This window comes from Podarcis bocagei, assembly GCF_964188305.1.
Source record: "Podarcis bocagei genome assembly, chromosome: 7".
Lineage (NCBI taxonomy): Eukaryota > Metazoa > Chordata > Lepidosauria > Squamata > Lacertidae > Podarcis > Podarcis bocagei.
Genome location: NC_138132.1, coordinates 67,910,622 through 67,935,166, shown reverse-complemented (window position 1 = coordinate 67,935,166; position 24,545 = coordinate 67,910,622). Strand labels below are relative to the sequence as shown.

General features: G+C 49.0%; 1 protein-coding gene across 5 annotated transcripts in view; it reads right to left on the bottom strand.

The window, feature by feature from the left end:
• The window catches only part of PER3 (period circadian regulator 3), a 25,956-nt gene extending 1,411 nt beyond the window's left edge, over positions 1 to 24,545 (bottom strand). Inside the window, exons 1-21 of one of the 5 annotated variants that reach the window (XM_081201408.1) lie at positions 24,459 to 24,544; positions 19,413 to 20,037; positions 18,045 to 18,202; positions 17,487 to 17,602; positions 16,455 to 16,656; positions 15,236 to 15,284; positions 14,648 to 14,790; positions 13,970 to 14,048; positions 13,297 to 13,403; positions 12,183 to 12,339; positions 10,471 to 10,576; positions 10,176 to 10,304; positions 9,558 to 9,675; positions 9,196 to 9,319; positions 8,048 to 8,175; positions 7,456 to 7,665; positions 6,538 to 6,813; positions 4,749 to 5,461; positions 3,503 to 3,695; positions 2,107 to 2,287; positions 898 to 1,048 (exon numbers count right to left, since the gene is read on the bottom strand). In XM_081201408.1, the coding sequence (XP_081057534.1) occupies positions 898 to 1,048; positions 2,107 to 2,287; positions 3,503 to 3,695; positions 4,749 to 5,461; positions 6,538 to 6,813; positions 7,456 to 7,665; positions 8,048 to 8,175; positions 9,196 to 9,319; positions 9,558 to 9,675; positions 10,176 to 10,304; positions 10,471 to 10,576; positions 12,183 to 12,339; positions 13,297 to 13,403; positions 13,970 to 14,048; positions 14,648 to 14,790; positions 15,236 to 15,284; positions 16,455 to 16,656; positions 17,487 to 17,602; positions 18,045 to 18,202; positions 19,413 to 19,702 (3,630 nt within the window). In that variant the 5' untranslated portion in view covers positions 19,703 to 20,037; positions 24,459 to 24,544. Of the gene's footprint in view, positions 1 to 897; positions 1,049 to 2,106; positions 2,288 to 3,502; positions 4,352 to 4,748; positions 5,462 to 6,537; positions 6,814 to 7,455; positions 7,666 to 8,047; positions 8,176 to 9,195; positions 9,320 to 9,557; positions 9,676 to 10,175; positions 10,305 to 10,470; positions 10,577 to 12,182; positions 12,340 to 13,296; positions 13,404 to 13,969; positions 14,049 to 14,647; positions 14,791 to 15,235; positions 15,285 to 16,454; positions 16,657 to 17,486; positions 17,603 to 18,044; positions 18,203 to 19,412; positions 20,038 to 24,338; positions 24,357 to 24,458 lie in introns of those variants that run through there. The other 4 variants (XM_081201410.1, XM_081201409.1, XR_014009982.1 and 1 more) reach the window with 4 other exon arrangements.

The following is a 24,545-nucleotide window of genomic DNA, read 5'->3' as shown; positions in this document are numbered from 1 at the left end:
AGCTTAGAGATGTACAATTTCCAGAAATTTTGAAGTCACGAGAACAAAACTGTTTCCCCCTGTTTTCCAAAATAGAAATTTTGGAAATATTGAAAAAAAAAGTTCAGTGTGGAGCAGTTTTACAAATTGTGTGAGTTGCAATAAAACAGGTAGCCACCACCCCTTTCCCTCAAAAGCAACCAAAAAAGCAAGAAACCATCAACATAAAAAATAATCAGATTTGCCACAGCACCAATAGCAAATATAGTTAAGGTCCAACTCAATATTTAAGTTCCATAGGTCTACCCTTGGAGTAGTGTTTTTTTAAAAAAAGAAACGGAAGACACAACATATACATGCAGTTTATTCTATCTCATTTTCTGAACTACTACTATCATTTTTCATTTCTTCTTCCTCTTCGTCATTTTTCTCATGGACTTCTAAAAAGCGGCTTTGGAAAAAATCGAGGGAAACCTGTCTGTGTCCCCGCCCCGCAATTTTTCTGGTTTTTTTCCAAGCCTTCCCATCTCTGCTTGAGGACAGTTACTGAATAGTATGTTGCACTAAGGCTCAAACTCAATTTGAAAGGAAAAGGAGTGTGTGTGTTTTTTAAATTGAATTTGTTGTTATATATTATAAACTGCATGATGGTAAGAGAGCTCCTAAACAGTTTACAAAAATATGCAACAGAACATTAAAATGATTGATAAAACACAGTTAAAAGCAGGTATTTAAGAGTATTCAAAAGATGACTGAAGTCAGCAGTGGTTAAAAGGAAGTAAATCGCATGCAGCTTCTACGTGTTCAGATGGGCTGGCCCTAACAAAAATGTTTTGAGCAGTTGCCGGAAAGAGTACAGTGAGAGCACATGGATTTGAAACCCACAGTACCAGCTTCCATGCACCCAGGTTTCCTTACTTGGATGTCAATTTCTTGGGGGACAGTCTGGGTGCGAATCCAGGGGTGGACCTCTGCCAGCTCCTCCTTCTGCCCTTCCGAGAAACAGGGCTGCTTGCTCTCCAGGGTGGCCAGCTTCTCCAGGTCCTCTTTCAGCACCTCCTCTGCAATTCTGCAAGAGATGAGAAGCTGGCTAGATGAAAAGGCACCAGCCCGACAAAGCCAAAATCCTGACATCACCTCCTCCTACAACCCTCTGCATAAAGTTCAGCTAGTTTTCACCACCCAGAGTCCTACAGAGAAGGTGCGGCACCCTCCAAAATCTTAAAAGCCTTAAAACAACATTAGCTGCTAAAGCTACAGAAAAGCAGGCCTTTTGTACCCCAGCCATGCCTGGAGGGCTGCAACTCCCATTGCTGTTGTCCCTGGTCATTGATCCTGCTGGACGTTAGGGCGCAGTTTAGACAATCCAATATCTGGAGGCCCAACAGATCCCTTCTGAACTGAATCTTCCCTACTTTGCAATCACAATCTCTCTGCCATCCATATTTTGCAGTTGGATGCAAAACCTAAGCCCTACCCAAAGCACTTCTCTGTTCTTTATAAGCCTTTCCTCAAATTGGTCCATTGGTCTAGGTTCCTGAAAACAACTCCAAAGACATTTCAGGGCTGCCTCTGCCTTCTCAACAATAGCCTAGGGAACGGGCAGCAGAGTGATGAGAGGACCTCCCAATTGTAATTCCAAAGACTCTGCATGAAATGCAGATCTGCCCCTAGGCAACACATCCATCCATCCACCCAGGACTGGGCTGCCCATGGCTCTCCTTTCCTCCATTTACCTCTCTTCCTGGCCCATTATTAAAAAAACAAAAACATTCCACATTTCATCCATTGTGTTAAGATGCTCATCAGAACGTGCTCTTTCTGCTCCAGTGCGGAGACAGACCAGGATGGTGCCTGCAAGAGTTTCGGGAGATTTTCCTTGGTGGAGAAGACTTCCATCAATAGCCAACACTCCCAGCAACAATAAAAACCCAATGTGTCCAGCACCTCACAAGGGGGCAAACATCACGGGGCCTGCTGGTGACTAAGCTATGGAAATCCTATTTTGTTCCCCTTCCTGAACCGCTTGCCCTTCCCCATCCCAATTTTCCCAGCGCTGCCTTCTGGAAGGCAGGAGGGCCTGCCTACCTAGTTTGGAGAAATAGCAAAGCAAATGCGTTTTCTCACCGCTTTGGCATTTGGTAGGTCATCTGGATTGGTTCAGGCAAACTATTCACTGTCCTCCGCACCAACCTGGCTGGCCGCGGTGGCCGTTCCGCCTCTTCTCCTCCTTCTTGGCTGTTCTTCCCCCTTTTTGAGACCTCGGAGGAATCATTGCTGGCAAAGTATTTGCTGCTGTTTCCGCTGCCTGTTTGGAGACAGGTGGGTGGACACGAATGAGATGTGGGTTTCTGCACAGGCCAATCTCAAGGCAGGGAGGAGGGTGGCCGTTCCCCTGCTAGCAAATCCCTTTGGGCTTCTCTTTCTGTGGAAGCCGAAACACACAGCACTTCCTCTCCTTCTAAGTTGTGGCCCAGTCACTCAAGAAAAAGGAGCTGCAGAGATCCCAAGGCAAATTCTTTGCATCTGTCTTCACAGTAGGAGACACCGGGCAGATCCCTCCTGTGCCTGAACTACTTTCACAGAGAAAAGGAGAGATCTAGAATTCCCTTAGGATCGGTACTGGGCCCTGTGTTTTTTAACTTGTTTACAAATGATCTAGAGTTGAGGTGAGCACTCAGGTAGACTTGTTTGCTGTTGATGCCAAATTGTTCAAAGTGGTTAAAACAAAGAGGGATTTCTGAGGAGCTCCAAAGTGGGGTCTATGCGCAGGAAATTATAACATGACATTCAGTGTAAGAAAGTGCAAAGTGATGCACACAGGAGCAAAAATTTCTAATTTCACATATATGCTCATGGGGTCAGAATGGGATCGTAGCAGATAGCTCACTGAAGATGTTGATCCAGTGTGTAGCAGTGGTGAAAAAGGCAAATTCCACGCTAGGAATTGTTAGGAAAGGAATTGAAAATAAAACTGTTGATATCACGATGCCCTTATACAAATGTGTTGTGTGAGTGCCTTTGAAGTATAGTGGACACTCGGGTTGCGAACGTGATCCGTGCGGAAGCACATTCGTAACCCACAGCGCCGCGTCTGCGCATGCGCCAAAACCCAGAAATAACCCGTTCCGGTACTTCCGGGTTCGGAGTGGTGCACAACCCGAAATCGCACAACCCGAAGCATCTCTAACTCGAGGTAAGACCGTATTGTGTACTGTCCGATCACCTCACCTCAAAAAACATATTGTAGAGCAGGAAAAGGTTCAAACAGGGCAATCAAAATAATAAAGGGATGGAACAACTTCCCCCACTAAGTGGAGAAAGTGGATCAGGAGAAGCTCTTCTCCCTCTCCCGTAATACTAGCTGCTGGGGACATCAGAAGAAGATGAATGTTGGAAGATTCAGGACAGACAAAGGAAGTCCTCCTTCACACAGTGCATTGTAAGGCACTGGCTTGGACTAACATTTGCCACCGTCAAATATTTCAGGGTCTCCCTCTCGTGCCCAGAGTGCCTGCCTTACCTGTGCCACAACCAGACGTTTTGTTGGAGCTGGAGCCGTTGGACCCAGAGACCAAGGAGCTGGACTCGGCAGACCCATTGCCAGAGGCCGCTGAGCTACTTCCAGACTGGGAATCTTCCAGTAGCAAAAGGTCGAAGAAGTCACTGGAGACGGAGTGGCTGTCATTGTTCACGCTGTCCTCTCCATCCTCATCCTGCAAAGGAAATGGGACAAATCCATCCACACAAAGTCACTGCCGGGCTCAAGGAGAGATGGCGGTGCTTTCTGCAGGCACCCAGGTGGGGTCAGGATAGCAGCTGGTACCAGCTCAGCTGGTTCTGAAAGTAAAAAACTCCTGTCGCGGAGCCAGATAATGTGGTCGCGCAAATACGGCCCACGAGCCCTGCAGACTTCCTTAACCTGTCCTCCAGATTGTTTGGATTACAACTCCCAGTGTACTATGGACACGCTGGCAGAGGCTGATAGGAGCCCAAAACATCTGGAGGGGTGGGTGCTTTAAACCCAAGGATTTCTCCTGCCAACAGAGACCAAACAAGCTTCCTGCTGCTGTTTCATATGGCGCAATGCAGCCACAGACGCAAAGCACATGGTAGACGACAGCACACAACACACACAAAGGGGGTCTCATTTCCACAGTCAGCTGGGCCCAACTCACAGCTACAGCAGCCAGGGACCCTCTACCCATCCAAAGTGCAGCTGTGCCAGCTTCCCCAGTCCAATCTGGATTCAAGAGCCAATACATTTTTTCCTCTTTGCCTGCAGAACTCTGATTCCCACCTCTGAGAACACAGCGGAACGGAAACCGACCCAACGCAGGAAGTCCCTGTTCTTCGCTCCTTAGCTGCATCCCTGGGAGACAGAGGGCGTAATTAGAACAACCACCGTCTGCTGTTAGGCGGCTCCCGAAAGAGCCAGAAGGACCAGGACAGAAAGGGGGGGGGGAGGAGGAATGAATTGCCATGTTTGAAGCTGCCGTGCCCCATGTGCAGAGCACCACCCAAACCCAAGCGGAATAAGCAGCATGGACTGCAAGGATCTCTGGGTGGGATGCCCCACCACCAGCTTCACAAGGCCCCACAGATCTGTGACGGAGAAGCTCCTTCTGTGGCCCACGGAGCAAGAAAACAGCTGGGGTTGTGGGGAGTGGCATTCCTTGCGCACTACGCTATTTCCCCCCTGAATCTGCCACCATTGGCAGCGAACCCTTCCCAAAACCTGACCTGGGATGCCCCTTGCAGGAACTTACACACATGGCCCCTGTGCCTGCCAGGGGGGCCTGTGCTGTGCCAGACAGCTCCAGCGGTTTGGGCAGCTCTTCTTGAAGCAGGTCCAGCTGCAGAGGGGAGCTGCTCCGGGAGTTGCTGAAGAGCCTCTGGTGGGGCGGGTCCCCCGAGGATGCAGGCTGCTCTTCCTCGGCAGCAGACACTGGGGTAGAGGGGGGCGAAGGGTGCTCCATGGGGCCTGGCGCTGCCACGGGGAGAGCGGAAGGAGGGCCCGGGGGCATCACAGGGCAGGGGTAGGAAGTAGCAGAGGGGCAGGGGAAGAGCTGCGCAGGGAAGGAAGGCGGAGGGAGGAAAAGAGGTGGCGGTGGCAGAGGATACGCTGGGAAATTCTGAAAGAGGACAGTCATGAAGCCGCCCATGTATGGAGCAGGGAATGCTGGGAGGGGCTGGATGCTGTAGGGCAGGTAAGGTCGGGTGGCTGGGGCTGCTGCAGTGGCAGAAGGCGGCAAGACAGGGCCTCCTCCCAGAGAGGCAACAGGGAAACCAGGCGTTGCTGCATAAGGATCGGCAGGGAGGGTGAAGCTTGGGGCCCCAGGGTGGGGTCCCTGGGAAGCATCCGCCTCCCAAGCACCACTCCTGCTGTCGGGGGAGCCCAGTGGTTTCTGGCGCTTGAACTTCCCCGGCTTGGTCTTCCTTTTCCAGCCCACCGGCCTGGTCTGCTTTGGAGAGACATCGTCTGCAGAGGAAGAAGCCAAAGGCGGGGAAATTGTGAAGAGAGAGAGAGAGGCAGGCAGGCGGGAGCAGCACCCTTTGTTTAGGTGACCAAGACTGACCGTTCAAGGACAGGTTAAGCCAAGAGTGCTTTTGCCATAGACAGTAGGAGAGGCGCAGAATAGCACCGGTTCCCAGTTGAGGATAGAAAGCAGGCAGTCACACTGCCCATCCTGACACCTGCCTGACCCTAAGGCCCTCTCCCCTCCCCCTCTCCTGCAGTCCTCCCCGCAGCAGGTGCTCTCCACTCAGGGGAAGAGAGTTGGAGCCCAACGGCAACTAGAGGGCAACAGTTTGGTGGCTCCGGCAAGGCGGAACCACTTTGTGCTTTCAGGTGCAGTCCTCTTGGCATACCCTCTTCTGCTCAGCTCTTGGGCCTGCAGAAGTCCTAGCTGGGAGCCTCTTTGAACCCCTGAACCGCTTCTCTCAAGGCGCTGTCAGGAGATGAATGCAGAAGCCTGGCCTGGCTCTTTGGGGGCCTCGTTCTGCCCTCAGCAAAGACTGCCTGCAAGAAGCCTCCTCTTCTTGCCGCTGAAAAACCTTCGTTCCCCCACCCTTACCCCGACATATTTCTTAGATATAAGGAAGGAAACTCTCTCACTTTCCAGCCTCCTCTGCCTCATTGCTGCTCGCTTCTCGTTCCCTTCCTCCCTTCTCAGTCAATCCAAAAACTACCTTTCATTTTGCTCTCACAATAAAGATGCGTCTCTGGCTGTGCCTCTGCTGCTCACATTACGAGTGTAATCTGCAACCTAGGCTACAATTGCAACGTGGCACAGGCTGTATTCTTGGGTACAGCAGCAAGCAAGCTGGCTTCTAGCAGACTCATAGCACCCTGTTCGCTAGCCAAATAGAGAGAGACCTCTCTAAGCCCCTAAGCTAAATTCTTCCCCTAACACACACCATTCAAGAATATGGGGAGGCTATTTCCCTAAACACAGAGAAGCAGGTTTCAGTGGCCTGTAGGGAGGAGAGCAAGAGCACTATGGGGAGCTGCCACAGCTCTGCCTCCCCCACCATTGCTGCTCACTTGGTTCCTACCTTGGTCCTGGGAAGGAGGCTGGCTGCTCCTGGCCCCTCCGTGCTGGAGGTAGGCTGGCCGGTATGAGGACAGCAGGGCCCTCTGGCGGAAGCGGTCCACATATTCCTGCTCCTTCTTTTGCGTGTGAGCCGACAAGACCTCTTTGGTCAGCCCCACTAGCCTGACTTCCTCCAGGGTGGCTCCAGCCCCAGCCCCAGCTGCGCTGGGTGTGGGGTTGGCCAGCGATGGCTCCACCTGCTCACCTTGCAGAGTGGCTTCTTCAAGCGCCGTGGCTTCTGTGAGGGGTAGGAGGAGGACAGTCAGCCACACTTTCCCGAGGAGGCAGCCGACAACACTCGGGAACCTCCTTCTCTGCCACCCAAATATTCACCTAGATGTTGTGCAGGGCTACCGGAATGGATTATTCAGGCTGCAAAAGGGGGAGCCACATGCCACATGGAAGGCAACTCAGATACCGTTTGATTGACAGCATCTGAATCAAAGTTATCCCGCCGAGAATCTGCTGCACAGGAATGATATGGGGAAAAAGAGGAGGAGGAGGAAGTGGTGGAGGAGAAGGCTTTTGGGACTCTCGGCTGGTTGGGCACTGGCCCTCCCTCTCCTACTTAGGCCCAAATGTCTAGCCAGGCAAAGTAAGGAAGGCCAGAGGAACTCTAAGCACTGCTGTGAATAAGTGTGCTCCCTGGAACAGAACTGGAAGGTCCCTACCTGAAATCAAGGTGACTGGTGCTCATTGCAGTGGATGTTGCCCATAAACAGGAAGCAATTTGTCCCCCACAATCACTGAGTGAGGTTCCTACACCGCTGCCGGAGGACAGGGACAGGATCCAGAGGAGGTGGGTGGGTAAGCAAGCAAAGGAGCTTGGAGGTTTGTGTGTTTTTCTCAGGAGAGAAGCAAGATCCGTCTGCCAACCTACCTGACTCCGGGTGTGGGAAGTGGACCAGGGTGCTGCTGTAGCTGCACTGGCTGGTGGCGGACACCACGCTCAATGCTTTGGCAGTCAGCGCCAGGTCAGTCATTGCAGCAGCGCCGCTCACCACCCTCGCTGGGGCCTGCTGCTCTACGTCGCCTTCCAGGTTGGGTGTCACATTTGGCTGGGAATCAACCAAGGGCAGCTCAGCAGCATCTAGTGGGAGAAGAATCATAGAACTGTCGAGTTGGAAGGGACCCCTGAGTTTCGTCTGGCTCAAGCCCTTGCAATGAAGGAATCTCAACTACAGCATCCAAGATGGATGGCCATCCAACCTCCACTTAAAAACCTTAAAGCAAATGCTTTCAAAAATACGACGCAACAAAAGCACAGCCAAGACAAGCCAGTTGATCAATATAAATGTGGGGCTTTCAAATGGGAAAAAAGTATCTGTGTAGGAAGTCATTTCCACAGAGCACATGAAGTGCTGGAACATATTGGCAGAAACAGCCATTAGCACAGCTACCACCAGCACCCTCCAGCTGCGCTGCCAGCAAACTGAAACAACTCTTGAAAACCTTCCTGAGCTCCCTCTCACCTTCCAAGATTTGCTTGTCATTCTGGCATAGGTGAGCCTGCTTGTCGTCATCGGAGGACGAAGAGGATGCATTGGTAGAGGACTCGCACTTCCTTTTCAGGGCGGGACTGTTGCAACTCTCCAGGTATCTGCAATCAGGAGCCTAGCATGAGCATCTTCCTATTCTAAGTCCGTGAATATAAGCTGTTCACCCAGCCAATCAGAATGGGAGCGAAGGAGTAGGCAAGTTTCAAAGATCAGGATCAATCCAACCCTCTGTTTCATTGAATTTATGCAGGTATTCTCTTCGCGCGCGCACCCCCCCCCCATGGTCCTCTGACACTTTAGAAAGTGGGGAAATTCTATCAAGCACTTCTATGCTTAATACATTGGTCTGTTAGGGAGAACATAAAACACCACACTCAAACATACAAACAGAATGGTCTAATGATGCCAACAGAAGAGCAAACTTGGCCCCCCGTAAGGGCCAAGAGAGATCTAGCTGCTCAGCCCCACCCGCTGACCTCAAGGGTTTTTTTTGTGGGGGGAGCTACTGGTGCCTAGGATGATGCTAGGAATTGCCTGAATGTAATCCTGTTTCCACACAGACACTATATAATTTCTGCCACACTACTAGAATTGAGCGTGGTTTTATTTTGATAAACGTTTCTATTTACAGTCGTACCTTGGAAGTTGAACAGAATCTGTTCCGGAAGTCTGTTCAACTTCCAAAACGTTCGAAAACCAAAGCAGCCAATCAGCAGCCGCAGAAGCCCCGTCAGACATTCAGCTTCCAAAAATAGTTCACAAACCAGAACAGTCACTTCTGGGTTTGCGGCGTTTGGGAGCCAAAACGTTCGAGAGCTAAGCAGTTCGAAAACCAAGGTATGACTGTATTTATGTCTCCCCCTGCCCCAACCTGCTTTGAGATCCCTGAGGCTTAGAAAGGAAGGCTAAGTAGTCCAAAACAACAGAAAAAGGGAAAATAACATGATTCACCAGAGAAAGCAGCACAACCTTATTCCGAGGGCCTCACAGACAGATCACTCTTCTTTTTACGAGGTACAGAAACTGAATTTTGCTGGCATGAGAAATGCCTAGCAGGGACTGAGGAGGAAGTCAAGACTTCAGGAGCATTGACACCTGCTGAGACGCCATGTTGTTATTACCTGATGATGCTGTCCATACAGTTAATTTGCTGATAGGACAGGACATGGTTGGTGCTTCTCAAAACATCACAAGATTCAGCTGGTGGGTCAATGAGAGTCAAAGGGGGAACACCCGGGTTTTGGTCTAGAAAATTGGGAGAGGGGGGAGGGGGAAAGAGAACGTCCCTTACAATGAAGTGGGGTGACCACCACCACTTGGCCACTTGCCCCTGGTCTCAATGTCATTCCCACTGGCTCCAGATTATAATGTTTGTTGTCCCCAAAGATCAATCTGTCTTGGACCATTTTCCCCATCTTGGGGCAGGCACCCTCGACGATGCATCCCTTCCACTCCCTGGCCATTGTCGCCCCCATGAACTCACCTCCTGGCTGCTCTGCCCTGGGAGTTCCAGCTTGAGGCTTACTGTGTGATTCAATGTACAGCTGCTGACCTGCATTCTTGAGTCTGTTGGCATCCACAAAGATCTGCTGTAAGGACATCTGGGGCAGGGGGGACAAAGGATGAATGAAGCAAAGGTAGCAATATTGGTCCATAAGAGAAACCTACCAAACCCACAGCTGGCCAAGACTTTCACTAGGACAAAGCAAGCCGTTGCAAAGGTGTGTGGGGATTTCAAGTTCTCTCCAGGCCTCTTCAAGAGGCAAGATGTTACACAAAAGTAAGGGTGGGTGGGAAGGGAACAGTGGAACACAAACAGCAGTACAAAAAAATGGCAGGATGCTGTAGCCATGGTCAGCTTGTAGACTCGGCCCCATTACCGGGTATATTTAATGGCAGAGGGCCTCTGTCTCTTTGACAATGAGCAGTTTACAAATAATTTTAAAATTAAGTAGAATAGAATACCCATTGACTCAAACCCCTCTAAATCCACTTCCTTCGCAAGCTTCCTTGCTAGTTAACAGGCAAGAGGCACCCCCACAACACCGCCCCCCAGCCGCTACCTGTACTGCAGGCTGGTTGTGAATGACCAGAGACTCACCAGTTCTCTCTGTATTTCCTCCGCACAGTTCCCATTGGAGTCACTGGAAGACGCCACACTGATGTAGTGCTCGTAAGATCCATTGCTAATAAGGCTTCCGTAACCGCTAGAACCGTTGCTATAAACAGGCTGGAAATAAAGAAAAACAGAGGTCTTCCAAAGCCTGGGAAGGGCTGCAGCAATCGTTCCTGTCAGCTGCATGCCTCTGGATCACACGGAGAGGAAAATGCTGACATGCACCCTGCCCCCACCCGACAGAAGGCATCCCAGCTTGGAGCTGCATTCCCCTCCTTACTTGCAGAAGCAGCTTATAGATCTGTCCTTGGAGCTCCCAGATCTCCTTGTCAACCCTGTTCATCCCCTTGCTTCTTGCTGCAAAGACATCCTCATTCAGAGGGCTCCTGCAAAGCATGAATGGAAGCAGAGCGTCATCTTGACACTAGATGAGGGAAGGTCTGTATCACAAGATTACAGGAGTGAGTTATTCAAGGAAAGGGATTAGCTCTGCAGCAGAGTTCTTCTGGCTCCTCAGCTGGATAATGTTAAACAGACTGATGAAAGAGTAAACCCAGAGGGTTGTATCCAGTGCAAGTCCTACTCAGAGTTGGCCCACTGTAGTGAATGAAAATGATTAACTTAGGGTAGATCTGAGTAGTACGTAGCTGGATACTCAAAGAAATCTGTTCCTGCTGTGGGGAAAAGAAAAGGAAACAACTGGCCTTATCTGCTAATGACACAAATTGAAAATGAATTTTCAGAATATCTTAGAAACAAAACGCTCTTCCAAGTAAGGAGCTCTCCTACACAAGGCCTGGATTAAAGCGGAGCTTGAGAAATGTCTGTGGCAGCCCAAGGAAGCCCAAACAGGCTAGAGCAGGGCTAAGAAATACCCTGGCAGCAAGCGGAGAGGCTCATGAGAAGACAGTATTTCAACAATGAACAATTTGAACACAAAACAGAAATTCTATGTCAATAATATCCGGCATGGCATCCTTTCTTTTGCTGCAGCGAAGGCAAATTTTAACGAAGTGTCAGGATCCTGCCCAACCCAAACCCCATGAAAAGCTTTTCTGAGGAAGAAGCCGAGGGCCTTGCACCAAAGCCCAGCAGTCTTGAGGCAGCCTGAAAGAGCTCCATCTCACAGATGCCTCACTTGAGCCCCCAACGGCCCCTCCCAAGCCCTGCCTGGATCCCTGATTCTTCACACTCTCCTTCCCCAGCCTCAGAAGTGAAGGAAGCAGCAAACTCAATGCGAAGCTCAGAGTTGCTGGTCTGCTTCCCTGCCAGAAGGCTCCAGCACCAGGGTCTTCCTGGAAGGGTCTACTAAGAATCACAAGATTCAGCTGCAAACGCCCAGCATGTGATCAGTCAGAAGTCAGCTGACAGCAAGAATCTGAATCCCTCAGTCTCCCCTGGGCTCCCTGTCTAGCTCCAGCCTCCAGGTACTGGCCACAAGCATTTCGTTAGCCAGAATCTTCCTACGTTTGGACTTTGTGGCTTATAAAATGATGCAAGTCAGATCTGCTCTGGCCTTAGCGAAGGGGAGGTGCACATGCTTTACATACAGATGATCCCAGGCTCAACGCTTAGCATCTCAACAGGTCCTGGAGAGCAGAGAGCCAGAATAAACAGCAGTGCCTTAGCTTAGCACTCCTGGGAAATTGCTACTGCTGCACCATGCAAGATGCTGACTGGACCTGCTCTGATAAATTGGCATCATCTTTATTTAAAGCCCTTGTAATATGCCACATGCCTCACCATCTTTGTGTTGTATTCACGTAAATCCTACTCAGAGGAGACCCATTTAAATGAACAGACCCAAGCTATCCACAGCCATTGATTTTAACGACTGTACTCTGAGTAGGACTAAACCCAAATTATTACACCAGTTCTACAGGCCCCCACACACAGGAGCACAGTATCAATCCAATCTGAATTCTCCTTATTGGCTCTGGGTGTCAAGGGAAAGATGACAAACCCCAAACACGGTGGCTTCAGGAGGCTTACGTTCTGACTTTGTGCCGCCCAATGATAAAGACGACCTTCCGGCTCCACGGATTCACAAAACTGGACCAGCTGGTATCCAGGATGACGTAGTCCCCATTCTGAGTACAGAATCGGATGGGCGAGTGCTCGAAGGGAGGGCGGCCCGCAAACTTCAGAACTGAGTAAAAGCCAGAGACAAAGACAAGGCTGGATTGACAAAAGCCAATGGAAGCGCACCTAGTGGAACTAGCTTAATGCAAAGTTCTATCATTCTTCTTGGCCAGAAGGAGAGAGGTTATGGGGGGGGGGCAACCAGTGGTAGAGTGTCTGCTTTGCATGTAGAACATCCCAAGTTCAATCCTCAGCATCTGGCATCCTGGATAACTCAGTTGGATAGGATAGAGCATGGTATTGATAAAGCCAAGGTTGCAGGTTCAACCCCTATATGGGACAGCTGCCTATTCCTGCATTGCAGAGGGTTGGATTTATGATCCTCAGGGTCTCTTCCAACTCTGATTCTATGACTTCCAGGTAGGGTTGGGAGAGACTCTTGCCTGAAATCCTGGAGAGCTGTTGCTGGTCAGTGAACATAATACAGGTGTCTCCCACTTACACGTGTTCTACTCATGTGTGACCAGGAGATAATTAAATCAATTTAAACTGCAAAAAGGGCAAAAACAGCCCAAAAAGAGCAGTAAATTTCAAAATGGCATGAAAAAAGCAATAAAATAGTTAGCAATCGCAGGAGCCTTTGCAATTGCAATCCCATGAGCCTTTGCTATGGGTTCTATGGCCTGAATGCAGAGGTTAAGAAACAAATTGAAATAAAATCCAGAATGGGTTGAAGTTAAAAAACATGCAGAACAAATGGTCCCCAAAATAGTCCCTTAGATGAGCAACTGGCTCACCTACAGGCACTACACCATGGGAGTGGAAGCCTCCACTTCTGGGGAGAGAGAATGCACGCAAAGGCCTCATTGCTCCAAAACAGCATCACCCTCTTCCCTGCATGCGGCTCGTCTGACCACGGAATGGGAGCTGAGCAGGGAAAAACCTGCTCCCTTCCTCTTGTGACACTGAGGACACTCCCTCCACCCACATCAGGTCCAAAGGCAGATGAGAGACTGAAACTTACCTTTACGATGAATGGCTACCATGATGGGTCGATCGTCCGGGTGAAGGTACTGCAAGATGGACGTCCCAAGCAAATCCTGGGGCAGGTATCCCAACAGAGGCACCGCCCTGAAATCGAGCAATGCAGCGGCCAATTGACAAAAGCACAGTGCAAACACCAACCTTGTAAGGGAGCCTTTTGTGACATAGAAACTGGGGGGGGGGGGCTTTTAAACATCAAGAAAATGGCACTATTAAGCACATGTTGGCTATGATCTCAGTCAATCACCCAGAAAGGCCATTCCCATCACCACCAATTCATGAATGGTTCCACACCGGGAGGGCTGCGTTTTTTCAGCTGTTCATTGAACCTTTCATGAGTTCAGGGTGTTTTCAAAAGCCTTCAGGAGACAGCTCTTTGGTTACTATTAGGATAAGACAAAGCAATACACCCATTGTGTGGGGAGCATCTGTGTCCTCCAGGGGTTGCTAGACTCTAACTCCCATTGCCACCTCGGACCCCTGGCCACGCTGCCTGCCGGGACAGTTCACAGGTGGAGTCCAACAAGCTCTGGAGGGCCACAGAGGGGCGCACCCCATGCCTGCAACAGACAACGCATCAGCCCCTAATGGCATTTCTCTCTGGCATTGCCAGCAACACACCTCATATGTATGAGCAAGATAAAAGTCGTCACCTGTCATCCACCTCCAGAAAGAGACAGCCTGGGGTGTGAGTGGTGGTGAAGATCCTCTTTTCTACAGGAATTCGAGGAGCTAACAATTTAAAAGAAAGAAACACAAAGTATCAGTGATAGCTCAAGATCCACTTAGAGGTTCATGTGAACCCAAGCAACTTTCCTTTCTGACAGTGGACCCACAACACTCAACACTTTCAGGAACTCTCTCTCTGGGTTTCAGGAGCCCTTCCTTATCAAAAGAGGCTGAGGAAAGAAAAGAGATACTGTTCCATCTAGAACCTCCCTTCGTTCACAGAATTAGATTAGAGTAATGGAATTTTTATCCAGGGTTAGTGCCTTTCAGAGCAGACCCACTGCAGTTAATGGATATGACTAACTTAGGTGGTATTAATTTCAGTGGGTCTGCTTGGCTACAGTCCATATTCCCTTGCATGCTGACCAGGAAGTTGAAATGTTCTGTCAAACTGGCTCACACACAAGAATTGAAAGCATCCGCCTTGTCTACATCCCGACACATCCATGAGACACACACAGACCATTTAACAGGGATGCTGGGTGCAATCCAGTCCCAAAGTTAATTCCCAGAAGAAGATGGGATGGAAACATAACAGAATCTAGCATGAAACACTTGGGTTTTAGCCCAGCCAATTTTAACTGGAGTTCCCCTTTTCTTGCCTTCATAGCCAGAGTGGATTTTTTCAGCGAGAGCCAAGCAACAAGACATCGGCCCACTGGGATCAGAGACAGAGAAGTTGATCAAATAAGGGGTCATCCGGAATGGGTAGTAGTGCTCCTCTCGGTCTTGACCTTTGCCTCCCCTGCAAACAAAACAACAGAAAACCATTGATTCGTCAGTTACAGGTGAAGTTTACTCCAAATGGCAAGGGATTGTCTAGGTTTCTGGCTAGAAGGAAGAGGAAGCTGCAGTCCTGTTAATTCACTCTGATGCTTGATTCCTTTGTCTCCTTTGAAGAGCAGCATTTTAGCATCAAAGTGTTATAACAGTAGGAACAGTCTACAGCCAAACGCTTCCTTTTAGTAAGAAACTGGATCACCTTGTAGTCACAGATTCTACTACCAAGTGGGGGGGGGGGGAGAAGGACTATTTCCAGTTAATCTCGTAAAATGAAGCAGGGTGGTAATAGGAAGAAATGTCACCACTACCATCCTAAAATGCTTGGGCATCAACATGCACACAGAAAAGTTCTGGTGAAAATAGCTTGTAACACCCCTCTTCTTACCATAATCCTGCATAATACTCACCTTAGTCTGCAGAAAAAGGACTTCACTTGTGCATATTCATAAAGTGAGTCTGTAAGGGCAAAAATACACAAAGAGACCAACATTTGTTTATTAATTCTCCTCGTTCTCAGCATGCACATCTTAGTACCCTCTCACCCCCAGCACCTACTTCAAAAACTAAGATGGCCTTTTTGCCCACCAAGACCAGAGAAGATGGGAGTGGAAGTATATTTCACTCTAGCAGGCTCAGTTTGGTCAGAACTGAGTATATACTTCTAGAGTTAATGCTAAATACATTACTTCTGGTAAATGAGTCACCATAGCTGCTAGACGGCTGTGAAAATTTGTGCCTCAGACTTTTTAGACTCGTCTACCCATGTACTATCTGAAACCAAAGAACTGCATGAGTTGCCAAATGTGAAATATATTAGCATTCTTTTCAGCTCTCCTATGCAACTAAAAGCTCATGCTCAGCTCCCATTCCATGGTCAGATGAGCTGCATGCAAAGAAGACCAACTACTTCTTTGTGCCCTTGACCTGCCCACCCCTCCACCCTCAGCCCATTTCTCCCAGGACTAGTCTCTGAACTTTCAGTGCTGCAAGAGCGTGCACAAGTTTTTAACGACATTATCTGTCCCCAACCCCACAGGCTAACTCTGATAGGTGAGCGAGTCAAGTACCAGATGTCCTGTCAGATGACAGACAGACAGGTTGTCATGTCCACCTGTCAAAGTCCTTCCCAACCACCCAGCAGCCAGCTGGTGAGGAACAGCAGGAATCAGCTGTGTTATCAAGTTCCAGGAGCGGAACTCAAGTCGGTTGCCTGGCCCAGTGGGTAAACTCAGTGCCCTTCAGCTGATGCTTTCTGCAGGGACTGGCTGAACAATCAAATGCCCTGTGTTGAACTTGGCTGCACAGCCAACTCAGTCACATCTCTACCTGTCCCATACAGATGTCACAGGTGACATCAGGTGTGTGGGAGCTGAAAGAGCCCGGCAAAAATTGGGACACATGTCGGGTCAAATCTGGCCTGAAGATTGGAGGGTTCCCCCCTCCCCCCCCCATTTGGTTAGGTTGTGACTATGTGCTGCAATATTGTAATAGCAACACAAGAATTACTGGTAAACCAGGTAATTCTCTGTGTTTATCTGGAGCACAATATTTACAACTCATTCAAGTGTTTTGCATTTTATACAACCATGCACATGAGATGAAATTTCCCCGGGCAGAGCAATTCACCTTTTGGGGCCTCCGTATTCCAAAGTGGCAGGTGAGCCCGGTTGGTGTGAGTGTAGAAGACGCCCACATCCTGGGGAGCCAACAGCTCTGCAAAGCGGCAGGACTCCAAGCATTTCCTTTTGCAATTCAGGACAGAGGCGGCTTGCTCAGAGACATGCACAGTCCGCCCAGAGAGCAATGAAAAGATGGCTACAAAGGTGTCCTGGAGGAAAAAAAGCACAATCCTCAAGCACAGCCAGAACAGCAGGAGCCACTTGGCAAGCCAACAAGATCACAGAGAGACACAGATGTTCAGTTTTCAGGTTACAAATCGGGATCCAGTTGCCACCTGCCGCTTCTCAGCTACATGGTATGTCCTTAAACCAGAAGCAAGGGCCCTTAAGGTCCAAGGGTCAAATGTGCCCTCCATGCCTCCCTCTCTTGGGACTCTCTTCAAGCCCTGCTCCTCTACCAGCGGCCCCACTCCTTGCCCTCCACCAAGTGCTTCTTGCCTAGAGGAATGAGTCCTGAAGTGTGAGAAGATTTCCTGCTTGCCTAGGGGGAGGATGGAGATATGCATGTTTAAGAAATTCTCTGGTTGAAATGTAGCCAGCTGTACAAAGCTAAGGGACACATCTCTTGCTCTGCCTTGCTTTCAGCTTCTGGCTCCACCTACTAGGGAATGTGGCCTTGCTTCATCTAAAAGGTCCCTCCCCCACCTGATTCAGAATGGAGATAGGTTACTGACATCAACACAGAACCCTCGCGGCCTTTTGTTTTCCAGAGGCTGAGAAACAAAAGTGTCCCAGGGACCTGCACACAGACAGATCCACCAATTCCTGCTCAGTGCTTTTATCACTCATTAGTACTTCTTGGGAGGTCTCTGTCATCCCTTCTCTAAGAGTGAAGCAGAGATGCAGCTTTACAGCGAAGGAAGACAACAGCCATTTTGTGGTGGTTACGTTTTATGAAGCGTCTTGGAGCTGCTGCTAACTCTTTGACCAGTACACCTGAAATGGGCAAAGAGCCCCAATTAGCATTCGGGTCACTTACTGTGTTTTTGGGGGTGTGCTCAGACATGATGGCTGCCAGCTCTTCCACTCCATACACAGGGGCATCGGTCTGATGTGCTCCATGCTTACCAAAAGCCTTAGAAACTTTGTTGTCAGCTGGTGAGGAGGCAAGGGAAGCAAGAGGCAGAGGGGAGAAATCAGCAATGAACAGGTGGCAAATTGGGGTATTTCTTACGTAACCCTGCTTGTAAAATGACCATGCCAGATTCAAGATCCCTTTCTAAGGAAGAATTCAAAGTCATGCTGTCACTGAACACCACGAGCGGCCAGTGGCCCCTTCCTGAAAGCCCAACATATTCTGTGTGCCCTCTCATAGTCCCTGCCTTGGCAGGTGCACCCTCCTGGGTTACACTGCTTGCTCATGTGAGTGAGCACAAGAGAGATGGAACCCAGGAAATTGCCATTACATGTGCCACCCTTCAGCACCCTCCAGAACACTGGAGTCCATCCCCAGCATCATACAGCCATGCCAATAGATGGGAGTTGGGGCACAGGCCGACACGTGCAGTGTGGGATTTCTTCAAATGCACCCACGTACCTTGGATCTGCTGGACACACTTGAGAGCGTAGTTCAGGGCACAGAGGGTGCTGGCCTTGCTGCAACTCTCCACCTGCTCTGCAGGGAGATATTGCTTCATTTCCTGGATCAGCAGCTTCAGCTTTCTATTATTACTTTGGTTCCAACAAAGCAGCTCACTGCAGATGAATACAAAAAAACGCACAACAGCACATTTTAGAAAGAAGGGCCTTTCTTAGGTGATATCTGCTTTGGTTGGGGAGAAGCTGAAAGCCATGTTTGCTCCAGCACAAAGAAAGGTTGCTCCTTGTGCTGTAAAGAAGGACCTGGAGCTCTGTCATCTAACAGGACCAGTATGTGAGCAAGGCTGGCGCATCGAACCCTATTTGTTTATGGCACTTTGCACATTCCAGGCTCTACGTTTCTTGTCACAAGCCCCATAAACACTTCAGACTGCCTGGCCATTAGCTAAAATATCCGAGAGCACTGAAGCATGCCTTTAAAAGCCATTATGGCCCAAGATAATAGCGCCCTCTGTATGGACTCCTATGCCCCCATTTTGAACCCTGCTCCATATCCCACTTTCCAAGAGGCATGGCTAGGAGCATGGCCTTTTCTGAAATTGCTTCCAGAGCTGTAGAATGGCCTCTCTAGGAAGGATGGGAACAGTTCTTTCTTTCTCCGGGGGTTTTGAATTTTAAAAAAGTATGTATTCTGGTGGCTTCTGAAGTCTCCTGTGGTTTAATTTACTTACTTGCTGTGCCTCACTATTGTGGTTTTAAATTTTTATTGCACCCCCCCCCCCCGCAATGCCAATCATATGCACAATTGCGGGAAGTCTGCTGCTGCATGAAAGGATCTGTGGATTAAGGGATTAACCCACTTTTAGTCCAAGGCAACTGGCAGGCACCAGGCTGGCCAAGGCTGCAATTAACCCAATACTGCCTTTAGAAGGGCATTTCTGCTCTGCGTGGAGGAAATCAGCTGGCAACTCTTTCTTATTTCACTCCTGCCAAAACTGGTTAATATGATGGGGATGCCTTCATCCCAAAGCAAGCACTACATGGATCAGTGAAGGTTACCCGATTTTTTGGGGGGGCAGTATTGAGCCCACCCAATTCTTGGATGGTGGAGATGAAGGGAGGATAGAGTCACCTACTCCTCCCTGGAACTTTGCATCCATTCATCCCCCAAGTGTCACTCTGTGACCACAACTGACTGGTCTATACTTGAATACCTCCAAATGTGGCCCAAAGACATGGTGCTTGGCTCCTAAATTCTGGCCCAGCAGTTCTAGCAGCTCCTGGTTTCAACCCTGGGACATTATAAGCGCCAACTTTAGAATCAGAATGCGGCCATGCTTTTCACCAAACTGGCAAAAAGAGTTACCTGCTGCAGCTGCTGCTGCTACCACTGCCACCTACAGATCTGTCCTGCCCATCAGGATTTCTGGCCAAGCTGCCATTTGATTCAAGGCAGTGAGTGCTGGTCCCGATGGACTCATTTCCAATGGAGCTGCTTTCTGTACTTCCACCACAACGTATCTGTGCGGCGGCTTCTTCGCAGGTACCATTCTGCTCAAGAGTATCGCCTTCCCGGTTCTCAATTTCGGCCAAGTTGGCCGGCAACCAGTTTTCCTGCTGGTCCAAGAAGTCATCCTGGAGCAGGTCCTCATTCATAGTGAGCGGACAAAGGGCTACAGTAAGGAGGCTTCTATTGCCATGGCCTGGTCAAATTCAAGTTCTCCCTTCTAAGCCACCTGGAAAACCGCATGAATCTACCATTAGCAATCGCCCCCTTTTCATTTTACTGTTGAAAACAACGTGTTCATGTGACACCTCTGGATGGGCACAGCATCCAGAATTACTGCATCCTCTCCGTCTGAAGATGACCCAATGGCCCCAGATTTTTGTGGGGAGTTAGCTTCAGACAGCTCTCCCGACTGAGAGCTGCAGAAGCCTTTTGTTTCAACGACTCCATCTCCCCTTCGCCTTCATCCTGCAGCGCCTTCATCCTGGTGAAACAGAAGCCAAGTGGAGGGAGAGTGAGAAAGAGAAAGACAAGCTAATGATGATGAACATCTCCGCTAAGAGAGAAGAATAGCCCATAACCAGATGAGGATGGTGCATCTTACTCCTTTTGAAATGTCTCAGCACTGAAGCCAGACTGCTGCATTTCCATAACCACATTAGGGTCCATCAGAAGACCTGATTACTACTGCAACCATGGGAGGGGGAAGCCCAGCACCCTGACACATACTTGTCCCCATATTTCAAGCACTCCTGGAGGCTCCTCCTGAAATATGGAACTTTGACTGTGCTCACTGCACAATTACAGGAGGGAAAAGAACACCCAAAGAGAGATTTTGCTTTGGTGGATTTCAGCAAACTTGCTTTTTTCGAATATATCTTTGTGGTGAATAGCTGGCTGACCCCACACACAGAACCATCCCCAGAGTGTCACACAAGAGCAGGCAGAGCTTGGTTCTCAGTGCTTCAGTCAAGTCACTGCTGCTGCTCCACCACACACTTGCAGGCGGTTCACCAATACTTGATGAACAGAAACTGGAGTCAACCTGCTGAAAGGCTGCAGGCAACAGACTCCCTTTCTAATTAAATTGAGGGGTGTTGCCACCTTGCTAGGCAGCCTCCTCAATAAAAATGCATCAAAAGCCAAAGAGAAAGGAAGCGTCTTGATGATCATATGTATCTAAGCTAGAACCCCTGAACAGCACAACTTGAAAGGTATTCTTCAACAAAGAAAAGACGAGTTTACAGTAAGGACAATAAATTCTGCTGTAACCGAATGTAAAGGTACCATAAAAGGCTTTTTCAAATAGACCGTCCCAGTTAATACACCACATGCTAAAAAAATATGGGCAAAACACATGCAGTACAATCCTCAGCATGTTTAATGAAAAGGGAACTTTTGAAACTGCCACAGATTCCACTGCAAGTTCTGTTCACAACAGCTCCCAGGACACTCTAGGAGACACTGCCTTGAGTCTCATGCTCCTCTCCATTATTACATAATGCTTGTTAACACCCAACCTGAAATTCTTCTTATTGACTCATGGCTTGCTTGCCAAACCCAAGCAGAGGGACGTAATGTGCAAGAGTCCCAGCTTCACATTGTTTGCAGCTTTATCCGGGGACCAACGAAACAATACTTGTGGAAGCAAGAAATAAAATTCAAACAAGAAACAAAAACAGGACCATGTCATGTTTTAAATTGTTTGGTAAAAGTGCCTTTTGGCTGAGCTGCTTCCTTGGGTCACAACAATGACTGTTTATGGCAGGGGCGGGGAGCCTGTTGCTGCTGGATTTCGGCTCCCACCAGCCCCAGCAGCCAGGATGGTTGAAAATAGGAGCTGCAGGCCTGAAACGTTTGGAGGGACACAGATGCCCCACCCCTGGTTGAAGAAAATGAGCTCAGGGGGATATTCCTGGACTTGAGACTCTCCCCTCCCCTCCCCACCCAAAGACTCAAGTGCAGTTCAGAGAGTGAAAGCCTCCAAGGGAAGTGTGGAGGCAAGGAATCCACACCTTATTACAGGAGTATAACCAAAGCAGGAGATTCAATCTGCAGATAAGTGCATAGGTGTGGAGATGACCCCTCCATTGTGCAAAGTTGACCAGCAAAATGGTCTCAAAAACCCAGGTGTTGCTGGGTTACAACTCCCACCCTCCCTGACCATCAGCCACGTTGTCTGGAGCTGGAGGCGAACAATACTTGGGAGGGACAGTCACTCCCTACCACTGTTCTACAATGTTGTACAACACTAACCATTGGGCATTAACTTCTGCCAAGGAAGCAACACAAAAAAGTAAGGGTAGCTGTGATGGCTGTTAAGGGAAAAACAAACCAGCAAGTCCTCCATAGGGCATGACCTTTATTGGGGCAACCAAAATATCACAAAATAGTATGCAAGCTTTTAAGTGCTCCAGAACTCATCACCAAGCGAGATGGTAGACGGAGCTCCTCAGGGCTTCTCCCAGGCTGCAAGTTGGCCCACAGGGAGGCACGCCAATCAGGACCAACGTGCCACCATGAATTCCTATTAATTACTTCCAGGGCATTTTTTCACTTGCTTATATAACACTAGATGAAGCAATGGAAGAGTGAAAATGATTTGCTAATTGTTAGCCTGGTACAGGACCATAAACACCAACATCTCCACCGTCCAACTCCAGCAGATTGTAATGTGTTGTCAAAACCCCAAAGTCCATACTGTGCAACAAGCTTCTTATTTTCCTATAACAGGGTGTGCTTCCTCTTGGGAGGCAGGATTAATAATTTTTTCAAAGCCAGTGCAACAGAGGAAAAGCAAGCTTGAAAAGCACTCTCAGAAATGCAGGCAGTGATGTCACAAAAGACGAGCAATCAACTCTAAGCAAGAAAATAATAAATCCAAGCTGAATAGGGAGGGAGAGAGGAACACTGCACAATAGACCTTTTCTGGCAATAGTCCTGAACAAGGTAACACAACTTGCATGGAAATTTCACACCAGATCTTCCCGCAAGGGATCTTGTGCACTCCACATCTTATTAAAAGGAGACTCTTAAATGAGGAGGGGCAGGAGGAGAAGCTTTTAAGTTTTCACCTAAACATGCCTGAAAGTCTCATCAGGGGAAGGTTGGGGGTTGAGTAGCACCTAGTAACATTGGGGGCATGAAGATTTGAATGAGGCTAGTATGAACAAAAGTGGGGGGAAACAGGGCAGTGTGCCCTAGACATCAGTGTGTGTGTGTGTGTGTGCGCGCGCGTGCATGCGTCTTAAAATGGAGGAACTGGAAATAGTGTTTAACTGACAAGTGCTGAAGCAAAGTTTTGTGAGGAACCTACTCATAACTACCTGCACAACTACACAAGGCCCCTGGCTAACTGAACAGAAAGCAAATGAGCCACATTCCTGAATAATCTTAAGTTATGGGTGAAGTGGAATTCCATTCCCACAATAGTCTGACATGGTAGCTAAGACCAAGCAAATTAGGCCTACAGATTTTTACTTTCTGAACTTTCTGGTGCCCTAGATTAGATGATGCAGAGACCATTGCTTAGTTTCAAAAGATGTTTTTGCAGCCAACTGTCTAAATCTCTCCCTGCTGCCCCGGAATAAATCTGAAACACATGTCTTCTTGCAACAGGTGAAGACCATACCTGTAAAGAACTGTTAAAGATGAAGGGAACAAAGAGTGTGTGTGCGCGTACGTACATACCAAAATATTTAATGGACATCCTACTCCACAGCAGGAAAAAGATCTTCCTTTAAACAGCGGGCCCTATCCCAATGATCCCTATAGCTTAGCCCAATACTAATTATTATTGTATATTATTATGTTTATTTATTTATACTCCAGCTTTTCCTGACGGGGACTCAAAGTAGCTTACGGATAAAAATAAGAGCACAGTAAAACAACAACAAAAAACTGGAAAACAACTAAACATAGATAGAAATCAAACTATATATACACAAAGTATCACGCCCCACCCCTGCCCCATCCTTGTGTCACCCTGTTCTCAATAGCCACCACTACAGTACGATTGGTGGAGAGACAGATACAAGGATGAGAATCATGGAGAGGTAAAAGGAAACACAGCAAAAATGCTTATTATCATTCCTGGGAAGTGGGCTAGTGGGAGAGAAAGAGGTGGAGACCTGGGAGGAGTTCTATACTGTACTTTTGATTGCAATGTTTAAACAATGGGCGCATCTTTTCACCACCACCGCAAGGCACCGTGAGGCTGCTGTGCTGGTCTCTCCCAGCCCTTTCCCCTGCCCCGCCCCCCTCCCGAGGTTTGGAGGCTTTTAACGCAACAGAGCAGCAGAAAACGACTCCAGGCGAAGTTTCACCCCGTCCTAGGGAAAGCAAAGCAGCTTCCCCCCCCAAAAAACAACAACCCCCCACAGGGAAAAAACCACAGAGGCAAAGCAGATTTCTCCTGCTCCCTATCCTGGAGGGTCGGGGCTCTGGGAGTAAACGCAATCTTCAGACGCACGATTGGGGAGAAAGAGCAAAAGCCAGGCAAGGAGAGAGACCTCAAGACAAAAGGGGGCCACGGCCACAGGGAGCTTTAACTGGGACGGAGAAACATTTGACTACGATCCTTACGGAAACCCCGCCCTTTTATCTGTCCTGGAGTTGGAAGGGACCCCAGGGTCATCTAGTCCAACCCCCTACAATGCAGACGGGGCTCGAACCCACGACCGTGATATTAATAGACCCTCCCTGCTCTACCGACTGAGCTGAATTGAAGTGCGTGTCTTTTAGGTGATTCCTCCTCAAAACAAACACCAACTGGCAACTCTTTACCTTTACTCCTCCCCGCTCCCCACAAAAACGACCGGGTCCAGCCAAGTTGCTAGTCCTCAGGACGCACGTGGTGGCGGGGGCAACCCGGCTCTGGGCGCCCCACTTCTCCCATTCACTCACCCGCCATCAGCACCGACCTTCGCCTCCGCTCGCTCTTTCCCCTCACACTTTACACACATCCACGCAACGTGACAGGAGCCCCGCCCC